Raw genomic sequence first — 17,855 nt, 5'->3', positions numbered from 1 at the left:
GAATTGGGCTTTTATTACACCATCTGTAATGACCTTTGGGTTTTCATTTTAATAAAAATGAAATGGCCGACAAAAAAAATAAATCCCCATAAAGAATGGGCTTTGAAAAGTGTTAAAAAAAAAGAATGGGCTTTGAAACAAACTTTATGACCTTCTAGAGAGCTCTCCCAATAGAAGGGTCCAGCCCATTTCTAAAGGTCTCTCCCAATTCCATATTCTCTCCGGCGAACCTTCCAGGACCTTCTAAGCTCTAATTCTCACGACACGACCACTTTCATCAGTCCAAAATTGAGATCAATCTTCACGACGAACGAGAGAACTAATGGAGCAATCGGCTGCTCCACAACCTCCGTCGATGCCGTTACCATATCTTCCAAGCTCCGTTCAAGCTTCGAGAGATGACCTTCAATGTATCGGAACTATGGAGATCGTCCGGCCAAAGCCAGTCGGTTTTCTCTGTGGCACCATACCTGTTCTCGCCGATAACTCGTATCCGGCTTTTACTTCGGCTCTCCTCCCTCCTCAGGAAACGTTTGTTACATCTCCCACTTCTTCTTCGTCATATAACGGTTCTGCTTACACTTTGTTTGAAGCTTTTTTATTTTCAATTTGTTGCAGCGTCGTCACTGCTCCAAGGTACCAGATGCTTCCGATGGAGACAGATCTTAATCGGCCTCCTTTGTTGACGGATTTTCCCGATAATGTTTTACCCCTCGCCGCCGTCAAGTCTAGGATCACCGGAGGTATGGTTTAGTTGTTCTAGTTATACTTGTGGCGTTTAATTAGTCTACTTTGTTTTCCACAATTTATTTTGTTTATGGTGTTTTCACTTGACAGATATATCTAAGGAGGCTAATGTGATTGCTTCGAACCTTAGCAAGAAATGTGAAGCCCTTGCTGTGTCTGGTTTAGTGGAATATGGGGATGAGATAGATGTGATTGCTCCTGTTGATATTCTTAAGCAAATCTTTAAGATACCTTACTCGAAAGCTCGCGTTTCCATAGCAGTTCAGCGGGTTGGACAGACTCTAGTCTTGAATCCTGGGTGCGTCTTTGACTTATTTTTGTTATTTCAATCTTTGTAGTTTTCAATGAGCAAGTCTTGATGTTGGGACTTACATCTTGTGTGTTGCAGACCTGATGTTGAGGAGGGAGAAAAACTGATTAGGAGGCATAACAATCAACCCACATGTACAAAAAACGTGGATGAATCTTTGTTTCTAAACTTTGCTATGCATTCAGTGAGGATGGAGGCTTGTGATATTCCCCCGACGCATCGTCCACATACAGAGAACTACTCGAGTTCGTCTGCTCTCCCTGCGGGGGAGAACTCTCATGGGCTTCAACAGAATTGTGATAGTGCTCCAGACGACAGACTTGATAACCCTGCAGGAGGTAGTAAACAATCTAAACGGGATGGTTTCATTTGTCAACCTAAGAAGAGCAAAAAAACCAAGGCACGTGAGCCGGTAAAAAAAAACACTCAAATCAGTGAAAAGATCAAGCCTTCCGGAGACTCTGATAAACATAGAAGAGGTGGGAGCAACGAATTTTTAAGAGTTCTGTTTTGGCAATTCCACAACTTCCGCATGCTTTTGGGCAGTGATCTGCTTCTGTTCAGCAATGAAAAATATCTGGCTGTAAGCTTGCACTTGTGGGATGTTAGCCAAAAGGTTGCTGCTAAAACTCTAAGTGGTTCTGCTTTTCCAATTTTTCTGTAGACCTCTGTTAATTTTTCTCTTTTCACGCAGGTTACACCTTTAACCTGGCTTGAAGCTTGGCTTGATAATGTAATGGCCAGTGTGCCCGAGTTAGCAATTTGCTATCATGAGAATGGTATTGTCCAAGGGTATGAGCTTTTGAAAACAGACGATATCTTTTTACTAAAAGGTATCTCTGAGGATGGTACACCTGCCTTCAATCCTCATGTTGTTCAGCAAAACGGTCTTACTGTTTTAAGGTTTCTTCAATCAAATTGCAAAGAGGATCCTGGAGCTTATTGGGTAATGTTTTAATTATCTCTGAAATTGTTATATCATTCCTCCAAAAATTTTCCTTGCGTACTCAGAATGATTTGGTTATGTCTTCTTCAGCTCTACAAAAGCGCTGGTGAAGATGTGCTTCAGCTCTTTGATCTTTCCATTATTTCAAAGAACCATTCAAGCGTTCATAACGACAGTGCAAGCTCATTACCTTCTTTGATTCACACTGGGAGAAGTGACTCTATGTTTTCTTTAGGAAATCTTCTTTACCGTGTTGGTCATAGGCTTTCTTTGTCAGTGGTGAGTAGGGCGAGCATTAATCTTCATGTAACATCAATAAGATATTAACTTCCACTTTCTGACACTTTGCATCTTTTGCAGGTGCCGAATGATAGGAACAAGTGCGCTAGGTTCCTCAGACAATGTTTAAATTGCTTGGACGGGCCTGATCATATGGTATTGGTCGTTAAAATATATATATTTTTTAATATCAGTGAACTGTTTTCTCTTTAAACTTTTGATGGGTACTCATTAGTGATACCATTCTGGTAGGTTGTGCGAGCATATGCACACGAGCAGTTTGCAAGGCTTATTCTGAACAATGACGAGGAATTTGATTCGACTTTTGAGTCTAATAGTGTGCAACGTGAAGTGAAAATAACAGACCTAGAGGAGGAATCACTTGATCCTGTTACTATTGTTGACCGTGCAAATGAGGCCTTGATTTTCTCAGAGGACAAGTTCACAGAAGATTGCTCAGTTTCTACTATAGCGCCTTTAATATCTGTTACACCAAAGTTGGAAACAAATGTGTCGCCTTGCAATGAACTCGTACATTCAGATACTCCAGACTCCCACGATACTGAAAGCTCTGCAGTGAACACCAGTTCAGATACTAATTTCGATTGTGGTCCGGTATGCCAAACTGCAACTAGTCTGATTTCATCTAAAGTAGCTGCAGTAAACCATGTTTCTCAAGCTATAAAGTCTCTGAGGTGGACACGTCAACTACAATCTTCAGAACAGGAGGATGCATTTCATGATATGTTGCCTGATTTTTCCAAGTGTGCATGTGGTGATCCTGATTGTATTGAGGTTTGTGATATACGTAAGTGGCTTCCAACATCCAAACTAGACAGGAAATTGTGGAACCTCGTTCTGCTTCTCGGTGAATCATATCTGTCTCTAGGGGAAGCTTACAAAGAAGATGGACAATTGCACCAAGCTTTGAATACTGTGGAGTTAGCTTGCTCGATTTATGGATCAATGCCCCAGAAGTTTGAGGAGACATTGTTTGTTTCCTCGATGAACAAGTCTCTTTCATTGCAGTCAAAATCGCAAGCAACAACGCAAGTGGAAGATTTAGAAGAAAAATCAGGGCCATGTGACATCAGTGTCAGAGAACTTTCATCAACACGCCTCTTTTGGGCTAAAGTATGGATGTTGGTTGGCGACATATATGTTCAGTTCCACATTCTTAAAGGTCAGGAGCTCTCCAGAAGAACAAAGGAGACATCAACCAATCATTTAAAAATGCCGTCTGAAGTAGTTAAGGAAGTACAGCGGCTCAAGAAAAAGTTAACTGAGTATAGTCAAAATTGTGCCTCGTGTTCATTAGTAAATTGCAGCTGTAAGAGTGATAGAGCAAGCAGTGGAAGCAGCGCAAGTAGCAGCAGTACCAGCAATGGAAGTAGTGCTCGTACTGTGCCTCATAGCAGGAAGCACAATAGAAAATTACAGTCCAAGAATGTCGCTAGCAGGCTCTCACGAAATGTTGAAGATGAACGTGTTAATTTCAAAGTTGAGAACACGAGCCATAAAGAAGAAAGTACATCCAAGGGAAGAAAGGAAGCATTTCCTCTGGAGCAGAATGAATTCAACTCTAAAGGATCCCCAGGAGCAAAAAAGGGTGGAATCTTCAAATATATTAAGGTGTCTAAGACTGATGATGCAGAAAGCAATCTGTTGGCTGCCCTAAATTGTTATGAGGAAACTCGAAGAGCATTACAGGAGCTTCCAAGCGGCTGTCTTGAGTTGCAGTCTGTTCTCAGAAAGAAAGGGTGGGTATGTAATGAACTTGGTCGGAACCGTCTCGGGAGCAAAGAGCTCAACAAAGCTGAAGACGTTTTTGCTGATGCTATAGTGGCATTCAAGGAAGTCTGCGATCATCCAAATGTTATACTAATTAACTGCAATTTGGGTCACGGACGACGAGCTCTGGCTGAAGAAATGGTTCCAAAGACGGAAGCTCTCAAACTGCATCCTGCTTTTAAAAATGCTTACCAACAAGCTCTGGGGACTGCAAAACTAGAATACAGCAAGTCACTTAGGTATTACATGGCAGCAAAGACAGAACTCGATGTTGCCACGAAAGAGGCTAGTTCGGTTCCAGACAATCTGAAAGTTGAAGTCTATACACAGCTTGCCCATACATATCTCAGATTTGGAATGCTTCTAGCAAACGAAGATACAACTCCTGCAGATCGCGAACAGAAGATCATCCTAGAAAACACTCATGATTCTTCTTCTGATGGAAAATCCAGCGACTTGAGAAAACATGACGTATTATCAGCCAGCGATGCTATAAGAGAGGCATTGGCTCTATATGAATCTCTCGGGGAAATTCGCAAACAAGAAGCCGCATACGCTTACCTTCAGTTAGCACGGTATCACAAAAGTTGCTGCTTGAGGTTTTTGGAGACGGAGCGTCAAGGAAGTTCTCCTAAACCCGAGACTAATGTCATCCAGAGAGCCAAGCAGTACGCTTTGTTGGCAGATAGAAATTGGCAGAAATCAATGGACTTTTATGGCCCCGAGAATCGTCCTTCCATGTTTCTTACGATCCTGATAGAGAGATCGGCTCTTTCCTTCAGCATTTCAAACTTTTGGCAGTTAAACGCTGTAAGTGCTCAATTCCTTCTAGCTGTATTTGTTTTTTTTTATTTTTTTTTTTATTGATTTATCGTATATAGATTCTTAACTTCTCTTGTTTTTTTTGCTTAAGATGCTTGAGTCAGCTTTGTCTCGCTTGCTGGAAGGCCGTCACATCCCCAAAACATATGCAGAATCTTTAAGAACCGAGGACCCAGAGCTTTACACCAAATTCTGGGCCCAATTGCAGATGGTTCTAAAGCGTATGTTGGCCTTATCATTACCGGCAAGCAAGTCTCAGACTTGTGGAAGATCCGAAGACTCCAGAAAACTAAGAGAGCTATATAAAGCATCACTTAAGTCAACAAACCTTGGTGAGTTGAACGCTATGCATGTCTTGTGGACATCATAATTTTAACTAGGTAATGTTCTCTTCTCTCTGCTTGTTTCTGACCAAACTGATAATTTTATTTAATATTAATGATGCTTAATATTTTTTTTTAATATTTTGTATATTTCTTAGGCAATCTCATACATGGGCAATGATGCGATTGCGAAACCATCATCTTTTGTAGTATAAAATGGTATCAGAACTAAAGCTAGTTTTCTGAATAAGTGTGATAGTGTGAATCATAAAAGAATGGTATTTTAAATTTTAAATTTCTTGGCAATATTATAAATTTTATATCATAAACTATCTTAATAACTTCCACAATTCTCTATTACTCTATCAAAAGCTCTAAGCCAAGTCAATGATTGTTCATAGATTTCTTACCGATTAAATGGCCTATAATCTATATCTTTTTGTCGTATTCCAAGAATGTGAGAATGTTGGCTACATATTTTTCTTTCTTAGTTGATTTTCTTTTCAAAGATGGAGAAAAAAAAAGAGATGGAGAGAATTTTATGACAGATGGACTGTTGTGTCTTTGTAAAACAAGAAGAAGTGATGTACTAACAACTTTATTATGACATCTTATATAATAAAGTAGAATTCTCTTCTAAAATTTGTTTTAGAGAACTTGACACTTACATTTCTGGAGTTGACATTTGTCCATTAGAAAAAAATTAGTCCCTATAGCTATATCGCATTCTCGCAAAAACCAACTTTCACAAATATGCAAAAACCAACTTCAAAAAATGGACTATATCTATATATGTAGTCCATATTCATACATTTTCATTTCATTGTAATCTAAAACTATATATTTTCTTCTATTTTAAATCCAAAAAGTCAAACAATTAAAATGCATCATCATCGATCATTACAAAACAATAAACAGAAAAAAAAATTGTGGTTGGCATAATTATTGTTTTTTTCCCAAAATTATGGTAAATTGTATGTATTCCTAATTCTATTAAAAATTAGATAATCATTAATTCTATTTGATAACCCTAAATATCGACAATGCTATAATTCAGAAACACAAAATATTTCCTTTTATGAAAATATTTTATTTAGAAAAATATCTTGCATAATTTTCGACGTAAAGGTAGATACCATGTGTTGTGGTACCAGCAAGATAGCGCAGTACACGTTTTGCGGCTTGCCAGTGCTCTTGTGTCGGTCGATGCATGAATTGTGAAAAACGATTGACAGCATAAGAAATGTCTGGCCGAGTAAATGAGAGATACTGTAGGCTTCCCACAACAGACCGATATTGAGAAGCATCGTCTAGAGGTGAACCGCTGGCAAGTGTGAGTTTGGGCGATGTTGGTAATGGAGTAGAGACTGGCTTAGCTTCAAGCATATTGGTTTTGAGAAGAAGATCAGTGATGTATTTTCGCTGCATAAGGTGCATCCCATGTCGAGACCTGGAAACCTCAATACCCAAAAAATAATGAAGATCAACAGGGTCTTTAATGGAGAAGCGGTCTGCGAAGGCAGTAAGAACAGAGGCGACAATGTTAGAGCTACTCTCAGTGACAATGATATCGTCAACGTAGACAAGAACGTACGTGATGTGTTGGCCAGAGGTGCGAATGAATAACGAAGCATCAGCAAGTGAATTTGTGAAGCCAGTATCAAGTAAGTATTGTTTGAGAGACATGTACCATGCACGAAGGGCCTGCTTAAGGCCATAGATCGGCTTCCGTAACCGACAAACGTAAGAGGGTCGATCCTTATCAACAAAACCCGGTGGCTGCGACATATAAACTTCTTCAGTGAGTTCCCCTTGGAGGAAGACATTATTGACATCTAGTTGTTTGATAAGCCATGCTTTCTTCACCGCAACATCTAACACAGCCCGAATTGTTGTAGACTTGATAACTGGACTAAAAGTTTCAGCATAGTCTTTGCCATATTGTTGATGAAAACCCTTAGCCACCAAGCCAGCTTTGTTGCGATCGAGAGTCCCATCAGCAAGAAATTTCGTAGTGAACACCCATCGACAGCCGACAATATTCTGTTGAGCATTAGGAGGCACCAAATTCCAAGTAAAGTTAGCAACAAGAGCATCATACTCAACCGAACACGCCCGTCCCCATCTATGATCTTTGAGGGCTTGAGCAATTGTTGTCGGTTCAGTCAAGCGAGAGTGACGAGCAGTAGCCATAAAACCGTATTTGTGGATAGGTTTGTGTATATTATTTTGGGAGCGAGTTGTCATTTTGTGGTGATTTTGCGGTGGTTCATTATGTCGTATTTGGTTCTGTGGTCGAGTGGGAACAGCTTGGTGCGGTGGGTGGATTTTTTGTGGTTGTGGCTGAGTTGTGGGTTGCAACTCATTTTGTGGTCGAGCAGTGGGCTCAGTGGATCGAGGTGGTGGCTGAGTCGTGGGTCTCGACTCATTGTGAGAAGGAGCAGTAGGCCCCGAGAGTGGAGGAGAAGAAGAGGAGGGTGAAGAAGACGATACCTGAGGGTGTTGACCGGAAGAGATCGACGATGGCAGGTGAAGGTCGTTGTCGGAGGGTCCCAAACGTGGTGGTGTAGAAGACGTTGTCGACGTCGGAGCAGAGGAAGAAGATGAAATAAGTGGACCGTGACTTGAAGTGGCATTTGGTTGTTGGGCCTTGGATCCATGTGGTGTAGTAAAAAGTGTTGTTGTTGGGCCTTGAGACTGGCCCACATTTTTATTACGTCGCTGATATGTATGATTGATAGGAGGTCGCGACAATGGGAAAACCAACGACGGGGAGGACGAAGGTGGAGATGGCGGTGGTTGCACTGGAGACGGAGCCACTGGAATCGTGGTGACTGACGGCGGAGACGACGGTGCACCAGCACACAGGCCAGGTTGGACAGTGCTTTGTGATACCAACTCACGAAAAGGGAAAACGTGTTCAACAAATTGAACATGACGCGAAGTATATATGCGGCCAGACTGAATGTGAAGACAATGGTATGCACTTTGAGTAGCAGAGTAGCCGAGAAAAACACATCCTTGAGACCAATCAGCAAGCTTATGTTGTGCATAAGGCCGAAGCCAAGGGTAGCACAAGCATCCAAAAACTCTAAGCTTCTCATAATTTGGTGGTTGTTGAAAAAGCTTTTGAAATGGAGACTGAAGTCCAAGAACTGGAGTAGGCATCCGGTTGATAAGATAAACAGCTGTAGCGAATGCATATGGCCAATGATCTTTCGGTAGTGAAGCCATAGACATGAGAGTGAGGCTTGTTTCCACAACGTGACGATGCTTGCGCTCAGACAAACCATGATGCTCAGGAGTGTGAGGCGGTGAAGTAAGGTGTGTAATGCCATGTGTGGAGAGCTGGTGTCGTAGAGCCACAAACTCACCGCCATTGTCGGTGAACAAAGTCCCAATTCTTGTTTGGAAACGATTCTCAACAAGTGCCTTGAAAGTGAAGAACACGTCTTTAACATCAGATTTGCATTGAAGGGGATATAGCCACGTATAACGGGTGAAATGGTCAACAAGAACAAGATAGTATTTGTAGTTTTGAGTTGAGAGAATTGGGGATGTCCAAACATCAGAAAAAATATACTCAAGAGGGCGATTGGAGGTTATTGTGGAGTGTGTAAATGGCAACTTGTGACTTTTATTAATAAGACAATCTGAGCAAGATAAGTGTTTTTGAGTAGAAGAAGCAACAAGAAGAGAAAAAGTAGAAATAATGGTGTTTAAAATATGTGGAGAGGGATGCCCTAAGCGAGAGTGCCATGAAACAAGACTTGTTCTTGGACCAGAAGAAGATAACATAGCCACAACACTCGGATTCGTCACCGGCCACACATACAAGCCACGATCAGTTCGGCCTTAGAGTAATGGGACCCCGTACTCAGATCCTTTACCTGAAAGAAGGCAGGATAGAAGTGAACAGAAACACTGTTAGCGTTACAAAGACGATATACAGAAATAAGGTTGCGATGTATATCAGGAACGCAAAGAACTTTATCCAATTTTAAAGCTCTAGTTTGAGAAGGAAGAAGCATAGAACCCGTGTGAGTGATAGGCATAGTAGAGCCATCAGCAATCACGACATCATCACCTCCATTGTAGGGCTGGTGCAGCGAGAGATTGTTAAGGTCGGAAGTGATGTGGTGTGTAGCATCCGAGTCGACAATAGCAGCCATGTTTGCTCCAGGTTGCCACGGAGTGAAGGGGCTGTTGTTGTTGCGTGAAGCAGGTTGCATCGAGAGGAGTTGAGGACATCTCTTAGCACTGTGTCCTTGAGTGTTGCAAAGTTGACACTTACCCAAGTAAGGACGGAAAGACCGGTTGTTGTTGTTACCTTGAGATGACTGCCAGTTGTTGTTGTTGAATGAGCGAGACTGGTTGGTTCCGGGAGCGACCGTTGTTCCTGTTGTTGTAGTTGTTGTTGTTATTTTTGGTGTTGTTGTGATTGTTGTCCATGCAACGTTGAACAACATTGGCAGAGACCGGAAACGGAGTCGGAGACGCAGCAGCAGCAGCAATGAGGCGAGATTCACGGTTACGTAAGCGTTCATGAACATCGGTAATGGTTGGTGGAACATCTTTGCCTTCAATTTGATCGATGACCGGTTTGTAATCTTCAGGAAGACCTTCAAGAATCTTCTCGATTTGATCCTCAAGATCAAGCGGTTTCCCAAGAGTAGCAAGCTCATCAAAGCGAATAACAAGGCCACGTACATACTCATCAATAGTCATGTTACCTTTAGTCCATACCTTAATCTGAGTTTTGATACCTTGAACATGACCACGGCTTGGTTTAGCAAAAATGGACGTAAGGGTTGCCCATACCTCAGCAGCAGTAGTGGCACGAGACACCAACGGTTGAACAGTAGGAGACATGGCACCAAGCAAAGCACTGTAGAGTAGGCGATCTTGGCGTTTCCAGAAAACAAAATCTGGGTTTGGAACGGTGGCAGCATCAGTTGTAACGGTGGGAGACGGAGCAGGGCGAGATCCATCAAGGTAACCGGCGAGTTCATAGCCGTCAATCAAGGCATGGATCTAGAGGCTCCACATCAAGTAGTTGGTGTCATTGAGTTTGGTAACATTAGATGTGTTGACGTTGAAGAGAGGAGTGGTAGAGGTCATGATGACTTCACCAGTGGAAGGAGATGCGTTGCTGGATGTAGTCATAGAGGAGGAGGCGTGGTGTAAAAAAAAAAAAATTAGGTTTAGGTCAGATCGTTAGCTCTGATACCATATAGAGGCTGTAATATTACTTGATTGATAATAATGAGTTACACACACATATATATAGTACATAGGAGACTAGAGTTACAATAATAATTACAAGTGGATCCCTAAACTTATAATGATATACACATTATCTCTGATACGAACTCACTCAAATTTTCAGGTCTGCCAGATCATTGTTTTAAACTAAAGATAGATTCTCTAGTTATGCTCTCATGAAACATGCATCAAAAAGAAGGATTTCGTAATGGAACTAGATTAATTATGAGACATTTGGGGTGCTAGAGTCATTGAAGCAAAGATCTTAACTGGTACAGCAGTTGAAAACAAGGTTGTCATCCCAAAAATAATACTCTCTCCACCTGATTCTAAGTGTCTGTTCAAATTAAGAAGACGTCAATTCTCCATGCGTTTGAGGTATGTAATGAATATTAATAAAAGCCTAGAACAAATCTTAGAAAAATTTTGTGTATATTGTATGTCGAGTTATGTAAAGTAACATCATAAGCAGGTTTTAAGGTTCTGAACATGGTGAACATGGACGAGCCGAGACGTACAGTTATAGAGAAGTATCCAACAACGTTACCAAGTCTACGTAAATTCTCTCAATTAAATATTAAATAGGATCAGATCATAATTTTTGCAACTTACTTACAACAATACACAATATAAAGATAAGAATTAGAAACTTCTCATGTGTGCTACGTTGATATATATACTGTGTTGATTAGGATAATAATAAAAATAAAGATGTTTTGCCAGGCTTCATAGCACTACAACAAATATGTACATTGTTAGCCCGAGAGAAACGCTATAATATGTAATTCATAGCTCTTTTATAAACGCTATGTTAGGCCACTGTTATCATAGGTACCACACATACAATAGCGCCAGATATGTATGCTATGATAAAGTCTTCTACCATAGCAGTACCAAAATGCTCTGTTATGGGGCTTTTCTAAAATTTTAAACTAATATTATAAGTCATTTTACACGCTATGTTAGGAGTTAGTGCTATTTTATATAATATGGTAATATCTTTTTTTTCTTTCAAAATTTATTAAATTAGATTTTATATTTTTAAATTTCATAAAATAATATTACATTAACCAAAATAAGTCTTACATAACATCAAGTGTCACCAAGTCTTAAATAAAATAAAACTAACATTACAAAGAACAAAGACAAACTTTACATGTACATGTAACCCATCCAAACCTTTCTTCTGCTCACTTTGCCTTGAAACAATCCAATGAACAGCCACTAGTTCACTTTGAATATATGAAAAAGATATGTTCCATGTTATCCTCTCCATATGCATCTGCTCATATGAAACAAAAGAATCATGAGAAGCCACAATCTGCCATTAACCCTATAAGCACATACCAATCACCGAGAGATAAATAAACCCTAAATTGTAATTGTAACCAAAACAAAAAAAGAGTCAAAAGTTGAATCGGTTCACAAGCAATGGTAAACATCTTATTTTTTGTACAGTTGGTGAAGTCGTAGGACGCACAAAGGATTAAACAAGAGAAATGAAAAACAGGAAAATATATTCAAAGTGTTTACAAACCTGGTCAACAAAAAGTCTAAGAGAAAAGCATCTTACCTGAAACTTGAGCTGCAATTTCCCTATCCTTCTGCTGGAGTTATGCTTTGGCTTCAAGTCTAGATATATCCGACTGTTGTCAATACACAGCAAGGAAATGCAGATAGATCACAATTAACAAGTATTACTTCTCTGCAGGTTTCTTCTTAACGAGTTTGTGTTACAACAACTTGGGCTTCTGAAAAAAAAACCAAGTTCATATTAGAGAGTGAGCAACAAAATTCACATAAAAGATCATTGTTACAACAAGAACCTACACATGAAGAAGAAATGCAGCCAATTAAACCTACCCTCCATTGTCCAATGCGAACAGACCAGACCAGTTTTCCGGCTAGAACAGAGAGCGACTCTGTATGACTGTATCTACTGCACGACTTTCTCTATAACCACCAACACAAAGACACATCAATCCAGACACAACATCCAAAAGTTTTTGTTTATAACATCAACAGAGATCAATCCAAAAGAGAAGTTTACCTTAGAGTTAGAGCAAGATCTATAATGCGGCCAAGCTCAAACGAGGGATTAGCCATTGGAGAAAATTCCGTGAAAATAGAGACCATATTCCCTATTAAAAACTCACACATATATAAATCTGCCATCAGTTCACAATATTACAAAAACCAGAGAAATCAAAAGTAATAAACTGAAGAGACCCAAAACTAAATTCATACATCTCACAAAAATCGAAGCTTTCAAGCTAAACAACATAGGAGAAAAGAGTAAGAACTAACTTGCCAAACTTGATAGTATAGCTTGTGGTAATCATAAAGGCCACGACCATCCACTCTGAGCTCAAAATTCCAACACAAATTTCACGAATTTACTTGGATTAACAAGAAAACCCAGATCAGTACGGATTCATACAGCGAGAAGAGAAGTGAATCAACACAAATGTTGCAGAAACCCCTAAAATCTGAGAGTGAATCAACACAAATGTTGCAGAAACCCCTAAAATCTTAGAGATGAGCAGAAGAAGATGAGATTACCGATAGAGACTTAGAGAGCCTCTTTGTGACGATGGTGGTGGAATTGATATAAATCAATATGGATGAGTTGGTTCAGTGATAAACAGAGTCTCAAGTCAGAGAGAGAAAGAGAGAGAGAGAGTACCTTCGACCAATTTTCCTCTACGCTTGCCGGATTCTGGGTCCTCCACTTCTGTGGTTTTCGCAGTAGTGAGAGATTTTTCCGGAGAAACCAAAGCTGCATCCTCTAAATTCAGATCTGTTGGGAGAAGGGCCAGATTCTTCGCCTTGGCAAGAGATTGGGCACTAATCTCAGAAAAAGAAACCAATTTGGGTCGGGAGAGAGTCGAGAGACATTGGATTAGACTTTACTGAATCTCCAACAACTAATGTCGTAGATGGAGACAACGACGGTCTCGCAGATGAAACCCTTGAGGAAGGAGAGTTTCTAATTTTTTTTCTTTTGAGATATGTTTAATGTTTTAATTTTTAAAGGTAAGTTTTTTTTTTTTCTATGGACTTGTTTACATACGACGCTTAAGTGAAAATTTTCCCCAAATATTGGCGGAACAAGTAATTTTAACTTCCCGCTTCATGATTTTTTGTTATAGTGTTGTTTGAGTGCTATTATAGAGTAATAAAAAAAAAAAGTTATCTTTCATAGCAGTTACAAAAAATGAGCTATTGTCTTGTGCTATCAATGTGGATATTTCTTGTAGTGTAGTCTTCATATATTGTCTAGCTTACAATGTAATGTTTGAATTTCCCATGATACGATGGTGTGCGTATACGGCGAAAATAGCACTGAACAATTTCTTTGCATGAGAACCATGAGGTAACAACTCAAGTTCATTATATAGTCAAATTAGTTATTATTATTTTGAAAACAAAGTCTCTAGATATTCAAGTAAATGAAGGATGGAAGAGTAAGGGACAAGAAAGTAAGAAAAGAATTCAATCGAAAAGGTAAATGACTCAAATATTTAGAAGTCACTCTGTCTCTAAGCTAAAGGTCGATAACAGACTAAGACAATCGTTTTCGTTACATATGAGATTACACATTTAGTCAGAACAACTTGGACCAATTTATACATATGAGAGAGAAGACTTAGTAAGAAAGGGCACTATTAATTATTTTTTAAAACTAAAAAATCAGTATCGCTCGTCAAGCGAGACTGTCTCTGCAGCATGTTCTGTTTGTGAACTCGTTTCCTCCAAATTGGCTCTTTTGAGCTGATTCTTTTCCATTTCGTTGTCAAAAAAAAAAAAAAAAAAAAAATCAGTATCTAATCAATTTTGTAATAATCTGTATATCCTCATGTACACATCGTCCGATGTAATTTTTGATATCATTTACTGAATGTTGAGAGGTTGGTCTTTCCCCTGACGTAGCGTCGTAGCGGTGAACTAGTAATAATATTTTTTGTCTCTGCTTCTTTAAATAGATAGAATTAGGGATCTTGCACAAACAAAAAGAAAGGGAGTATTAAGGATAAAAACCAAGTAAATTATTTTAACAAATACATACACTAGACTTTACTACATCTAAAAGAATACAACTACATTAAAATTGGTAACCAAGAAAAAACCCAAATACGACAAATTAATATGTGGGGTAAACCGTGAGTTAATATTTCCAAATTGTCTACATTGACCAAAGCATGAAGTATCCTAAAATTTCGATGAACACTTTGACTATCTAAAAACAAACTGCGTAACTTGCTTAGCTTTTGTGGAAAATATACATACACTAGAATCTACATTTAAAAGAATATAACTACCTTTAAATTAGTAACCAAGAAAAATCCCAAACACGACATGTAAACTTATTTTTTAAATGATAATTAATCCAAATAAACAACGAGGAGTGAAAGCTAAAAAAAGTTTCTATAACAATATAAGAAAGAACAATCTAATAACAATTAAAAACTAAATACAAGAGAGAAAAACAAATCATATATATTTTAAAAAAGGAAATAAATCTTTGTGGTCCACAATCCACATTTTTCACAATGAGATTTATTTACTTTGACTATTTTAAATTTATTACTTTAAATTAAGAGTATCTAATGGTAGTAAATCTCACATTTAATAATTAATATTGACAAAAAGAGGAAAAAATCCAACCAAAAATCTAATTATGATTTCGAAGATTATATAAAAACAAATAGATGTAGAGATGATTTCTGTCTATTCAGTTGAGTTCTTTATTTTTGATTGCTCATGCATATAAAATATCATGGTAAATCTCTTAAAGATCTTATTATCTACCTACAAACGTTTTCTTTTAAGTATAAAACTGCTTTCATAAGTTTTTCAACAGATTTTTGCACTCAACAGTAATGAAGCTAGCGCAAAACTGTCTAATTAATTATACTTTGTTTTTTTTAATATCTCGAATTGACATAATTAGTATATTGATTCCAATTGTTTTGTCATTTTAATTTTAGAAGCATCATGTTCTTAAAATCGAGGTGAATATTTTTTCAACCCGAATTTGTTTTTATAAGTTTTGAGTTTGTTTATTTCATCAAAATTTTGCCACCATAGTATATGTATTTTTTAAATAAACTGATTTTTAGAATAAAAATCTATTCATGTTAATTTTTTTGCAACAAATTTTGGTGGCCAAACCATTAGCATAATATTACAGTTTTTTTTAGATTTGGCGTGAATTATTTTTTTTTCTAAGAAGTTTGATGAATTATTTCCCGAGAACAATATATTTGTATCTTAACGACTTTTGGCTATCCATCCATTTAGTCGTATATATATTTTCTTAAGTTGATTTGAGATTATTTTTCACATTGAAATTTATGAATACCATCTATTCAAATATCTCTCTTTATTTATTTGCATTTATTATTTACACTAGGTTTTGAACCCATGCTACGCGTGGATTTGTTTGATATATTTTGATAAAAATTATATATGATTGATGAGGTAATGAAATATTATATTACAGAAAACTTTAAATTACTATTAAGGAAAAAATTAAATTTCATATACATAATTTTAAAAAATATAAAAATCAGTTGTGTTCTAAAATCAAATCTGATAAAAAATCATGAATCTAACTCGATGTCCAGGCGAGGCGGATCAAACTGGTGACCTCACATATCTTAAACCATTTCTTTGGCCACCAGAAAAACGAAACAATTTTATAATCATGAATTTATCTCATTTTTCATATTTAATTGATCACTATCACCTATGTTTTCGTATTTTTTATTTAATGTTTTCTTATTCTTCATATTCTTTCTCGTCATTTTCATTGTCAAATTTTATATCAATTGTCATCGTTACTTTTACCGTTCAGTTCTTTGTTATACTCTTCTTCTTGTTCTTCCTTTTCAACTTTTTCATATTCTTTCACTGAAAAAACCTTTTTTTTTTAGACTACCACACAACTTGTTAACCTATCAAACTCCAAGACCAAAATCATTTTTTTCTCATAAAAATTGTACAATTCATGAAAACCAGCATAGTCAACACATGCACCCAATTATTGATAATTTCATCCATATACTTCTCAAACCAAAATCCTTACTTGCACAGAAAGTAATATGAACACATATATACACTACAAGAAAATAATTTTATTAAGATGAAATATTTAGTCACAATACAAAGTATTTAGTTACAATATAAACATTATTACGAATTTGTGACGATTTTTGAATGGTTGCAATACAATGGTCACAAATTTTTATTTGTAACAAAAACGTCACAAGAGTTGCAACGAATAAATTAGTAACCATTTTGTCATCAATAACTACGACACCAAAAAGTAACAAAACTGTCTTAATTACAGACTAACAAAACGTCTTTAAATCGTCACAATTTGTGTTTAAAATAACGTTTTAATTATGTATCTTATTGTTACGAAACTATAGTCTCAAATGATCACAAATGATAATTAGAAATTTGTCGCAAAATTTTAACAAATACTCAAAAATCATGATATTTTGTCACTATCATAATGTCCAATTTTATCATTAGAAGTTATTTTCAAATGGTGTTATTAATAAAAATTCATTGCATATAATAAAAATTATAACTAAAAAATCAATCTCAAAACAATATTATTTTTTAAATTTATTATCATACAAATTTTATAATCATAAACATTAGATATACATTATAAGCTATCTTTATTCTTACAAAAAAAAAAAAATCACAAATTCGTCCAGATGAACATATTCGATGATAACTTCCATGTTATAACTCCTATGGAAACGATTTCAGGCTTTCTGGAAAGGTAAGACTCAGATCTTTCTAACGGTTGGTAGATCAGCTTCTGGTTCAATTTGTAGCAGTGGGAAACGATTTCACAAGATGACTGATGTTAATTCGCGGATCTGCGCAGAATAGGTTTGAGAAAACATGTATAACTTTTAATCTACAAAAGGGATTACAAAATCCTTTGGGGAAAACTTACATATATGGGTTGGGAAATTTCTCACCAAAATTCGTCCATAAAAAAGTCCGTTTACCCCTTATTTTCCACCATCTCCTAGAGCATGTAAGATCTGTCCTTAATCTCAATTGTGGCTCCTTGTTCTCTTTCTCTCAAATGGTTCTCTATCTCTCTCTAGGTTATGGAGGCACGAAATTATAAAGAATAAAACCTTAATCATCTCTTAAATAAGTCTTGCTAAATTAGGGTTAGAGACTTGGCTTAATGGGCTTTGTATAAATGACATAACAATTTATACTATTTTATGACTAATGTTTACTCATTTTTATGTCACAAACTGTAACTTGCATATCTTTTATAAGTTCATAACTAATTTGCAACAACATATTGGTCACAATGTAGTCATAAGAG

At 37.2% G+C, this 17,855-nt stretch overlaps 1 protein-coding gene and 2 long non-coding RNA genes across 3 annotated transcripts; 1 reads left to right on the top strand and 2 right to left on the bottom strand.

Moving 5' to 3' along the window:
* The first annotated feature begins 175 nt into the window (after window positions 1-175).
* On the top strand, window positions 176-5,547 carry LOC104757866 (uncharacterized). The gene is made up of 10 exons (XM_010480652.3): window positions 176-531; window positions 619-743; window positions 838-1,045; window positions 1,136-1,673; window positions 1,752-2,003; window positions 2,094-2,282; window positions 2,364-2,438; window positions 2,535-4,883; window positions 4,987-5,275; window positions 5,377-5,547. Exons 1-9 carry the CDS (start codon window positions 323-325, stop codon window positions 5,263-5,265), a joined length of 4,224 nt encoding a protein of 1,407 aa, XP_010478954.2. The 5' UTR covers window positions 176-322; the 3' UTR covers window positions 5,266-5,275; window positions 5,377-5,547.
* A 5,967-nt stretch (window positions 5,548-11,514) lies between these two features.
* LOC147924408 (uncharacterized) lies at window positions 11,515-13,309 on the bottom strand. The gene is made up of 7 exons (XR_015587658.1): window positions 13,170-13,309; window positions 12,791-12,882; window positions 12,534-12,624; window positions 12,347-12,436; window positions 12,185-12,234; window positions 12,057-12,115; window positions 11,515-11,765 (listed from the first exon to the last, which is right to left on the bottom strand). It is a non-coding gene; the product is annotated as an uncharacterized LOC147924408 (long non-coding RNA).
* Window positions 13,310-17,094: 3,785 nt separating this feature from the next.
* On the bottom strand, window positions 17,095-17,643 carry LOC147924407 (uncharacterized). The gene is made up of 2 exons (XR_015585741.1): window positions 17,466-17,643; window positions 17,095-17,385 (listed from the first exon to the last, which is right to left on the bottom strand). It is a non-coding gene; the product is annotated as an uncharacterized LOC147924407 (long non-coding RNA).
* Window positions 17,644-17,855: the final 212 nt, after the last annotated feature.

Source organism: Camelina sativa, chromosome 17 (genome assembly GCF_030686135.1).
Source record: "Camelina sativa cultivar CO46 ecotype springtype chromosome 17, ASM3068613v1".
Classification (NCBI taxonomy): Eukaryota; Viridiplantae; Streptophyta; class Magnoliopsida; order Brassicales; family Brassicaceae; genus Camelina; species Camelina sativa.
Note: the sequence above shows the minus strand (reverse complement) of the source record. Positions and strands in the feature narration are given on the sequence as shown.

Excerpts from the sequence above, each read along its gene's own strand:
- LOC104757866 (XM_010480652.3), top strand. The coding sequence starts at position 323 with ATGGAGCAATCGGCTGCTCCACAACCTCCGTCGATGCCGTTACCATAT. Across the intron at positions 744-837 it reads CAAGTCTAGGATCACCGGAG|ATATATCTAAGGAGGCTAAT; the intron begins GTATGGTTTAGT and ends TTCACTTGACAG. Across the intron at positions 4,884-4,986 it reads ACTTTTGGCAGTTAAACGCT|ATGCTTGAGTCAGCTTTGTC; the intron begins GTAAGTGCTCAA and ends TTTTTGCTTAAG.